The sequence below is a fragment of the Plasmodium inui genome (assembly GCF_000524495.1).
Source record: "Plasmodium inui San Antonio 1 unplaced genomic scaffold supercont1.138, whole genome shotgun sequence".
Taxonomy (NCBI): Eukaryota; Apicomplexa; class Aconoidasida; order Haemosporida; family Plasmodiidae; genus Plasmodium; species Plasmodium inui.
The window spans coordinates 7,737-10,280 of NW_008481972.1; the positions used below are offsets into that span (position 1 = coordinate 7,737).

General features: G+C 36.4%; 1 protein-coding gene across 1 annotated transcript; it reads right to left on the minus strand.

The window, feature by feature from the left end:
- Positions 1-1,463: 1,463 nt before the first annotated feature.
- On the minus strand, positions 1,464-1,972 carry C922_05693 (hypothetical protein; the record flags this gene model as incomplete). Its single annotated transcript, XM_008821264.1, has 2 exons — positions 1,464-1,716; positions 1,899-1,972. 2 exons carry the CDS (start codon positions 1,970-1,972, stop codon positions 1,464-1,466), a joined length of 327 nt encoding a protein of 108 aa, XP_008819486.1.
- Between the last annotated feature and the right edge of the window lie 572 nt (positions 1,973-2,544).

Here is a 2,544-nt window from a genome sequence, read left to right on the forward strand (position 1 = left end):
TATATGATGCAAGACACATTGTCCAGATAATGTTGCGGAAGACAATCGATTGTTGCTTAATGAAAATATATGGGATATACATATTGTATATGTATTCTATTCTTTTCGAGAATTTATTATGATGGACTGTTCCAACGAAAATACGAGCTACAAAGAGAAAAATCGAATGGTTCCCTATTTGGATTCAGAGAATGTAAATGGCATGTACCGTAAAAGAAGTCTGTATACTACCTCTATGTGGAGACTGCACTACTGGAGCAGAAAGAATGGAATAAATGAGTAACCCAGCAACATTATTGTGGTCGTTTGTATATTTTAATTCTCCCCAACAAATAATGCCATCGTGGCAGCAGAGACAGTACCGTAGGGGATAATTTTAAATCTGACCAAAATTTTCTATCCTACCCAAGTTTACCGGAGGGGGCGAAATTTCGGCATAATTTCCGTCTTTATGTGTAATCCGAGACAGGTGGTATATTATGTGGTATTGGGGGCTCAGGCCGGGGGAAGAGACTTTGGAAGAACCGTGGCCCTCAGCCGAAAAGAGGACGGATGATTGTAAGGAGTTATTAGGAAGGAGTTAGCATGAAATGTCCGAAGCCAATTAGCGTCATTTATGATAAGTAATGATGTCCTCGCGTTGAGAATTTTCTGTGTCTGGTGAGCACAGCCGATTCTTACAAGGAATGGGAAGCACACAAAAAACAGGGCACGGGATGGACAGAAATATACATGGACAGGAGGCAGACCGAAAAAAAGCGTACGAATCCCAAAGCAACCAATGTGAATATAAGGTATCGACCGTCTGTATGTATAAATATGTAATAATTAACGAAAATACTGCATTATAAAATACTAAGTTATAGGGATATGTTTTCCCGACGCGACAATAATTAAGAATTGCTTCTGATGTTCCTCAGAACAGCTGCATAGGAAGAGTAATGTATACAGATGAAATAATATTAAGAAATCTCTCCTGTCTCAGACATGGCACAAGTGCTGGATTTAGACTGTTGTAATATTTTCGATAAATATTTTACTGCGTTCGAATGAGAGTGCAGACAGTAAACTTCATATGAGTTGCCTATATTCCTTGAGGAAAAAACATGGGAACTGAAAGAAGCAGGGTGAAATGATGAAAGTAAAGTAACAGGAAACATCCCTTCAGTAATCGAGAGGAAAACATAATGATCTCTTTGGATTTGGAAAAATTCCTGTATTAAATTTAAGCATAGGAATATATATATGTATCGATACGTATTATGATGCAGAGTAAATGCCAAATATATGTTCTCCAATTTGAGACTTCAGAAGAATAGCTTATTCCGGAGAAGAAAAATGTAACCATATGTATCATTTTCTTTCGCTTTCATATAACTCTATGTGTTGGGAAAATGCGTCCTATCCCAATTGGGATAAGCAGTGTCTCAGGTCGCATGGTAATTCATTTGAGGTATTGCTTTTTACTGCAAGTCGTAGCAATTGTGACGTGCCTTATTTGAATTTAGTCTTTCTTTCTCTACTTCTGTTATTCCGCATAAAAATGTTACGTCCTTTTGATAAATAAGGATACTTAGCCAATAGAATTTGAATAGCGCGTATTTTAAATGGGAGATGCAGGAATAAGAACTTCCCATATCTCTGCAGCTTAACCGGAAAATTTTCGTAATTTTATCCTTTCTGTTCTCTTCCTCTTCTTTCACTTTTTGTGGTTTACTGAATGAAAAAGAGGCTGGGAGTTAAAATCCTTATCTTTTTTCTTTATAATAAGAGTTTCTATTTAAATCCTACTAATAGAGAAAACACAAATAGGGACTAGCTTATATTATATTTTGACTGTTTCTTCATTCATTATTTAAGGATTTATTAAAATATCGTTAATCGTGTTAAAGATTTACTTTTGCGATATCCGTAAGACTTCAGCTCTATATGATATATCAGAGATGTTATTCGTACTCTCTGATGAGACCATTCTGAGAATTATACTATGTTATAATAAAGAAGAACCTACTAGTAACTAATAAACCCCCTTAGAAAGGATGCATAAGTACCTATATATATATATGCTTCATCATCTTCCGTTCCTGCAGTTATTTTGAGGCGGTAATCTCTATATAGGAAGATCAGATATATTTCTTTTATTCATTTTGAGAAATATTATATTCCGAAGTGCAAGGAGCATTGCAAGGAAATTCCTGCGTTTTTTCCTGTTTTTACATATAAGATCGATACAGAATATGGTATATTCGATCGGCCGCGGCTACACCTTCAGGAGGCCTATTTTGGCAGAACCCTGTGACGGGCGAAACAGGGGAAGCAGTTTAAGAGATCGTGAACCAAATGAGACGAATAAAAGCAGAATACAAAGATCTTTCCTTTCCAGAGGATTACCTACTCTTTTTGTTGCTTGTGTCTATATATTCTTACAGGTACGTCCCACAAGAAGATGGGCCATAATGTGGATAGGGCGGACTTGAAATAATACACATTAAGCTTCCTATTTCGCAGGCCAATGGGGAGACGCATGTACATATATATATCTAT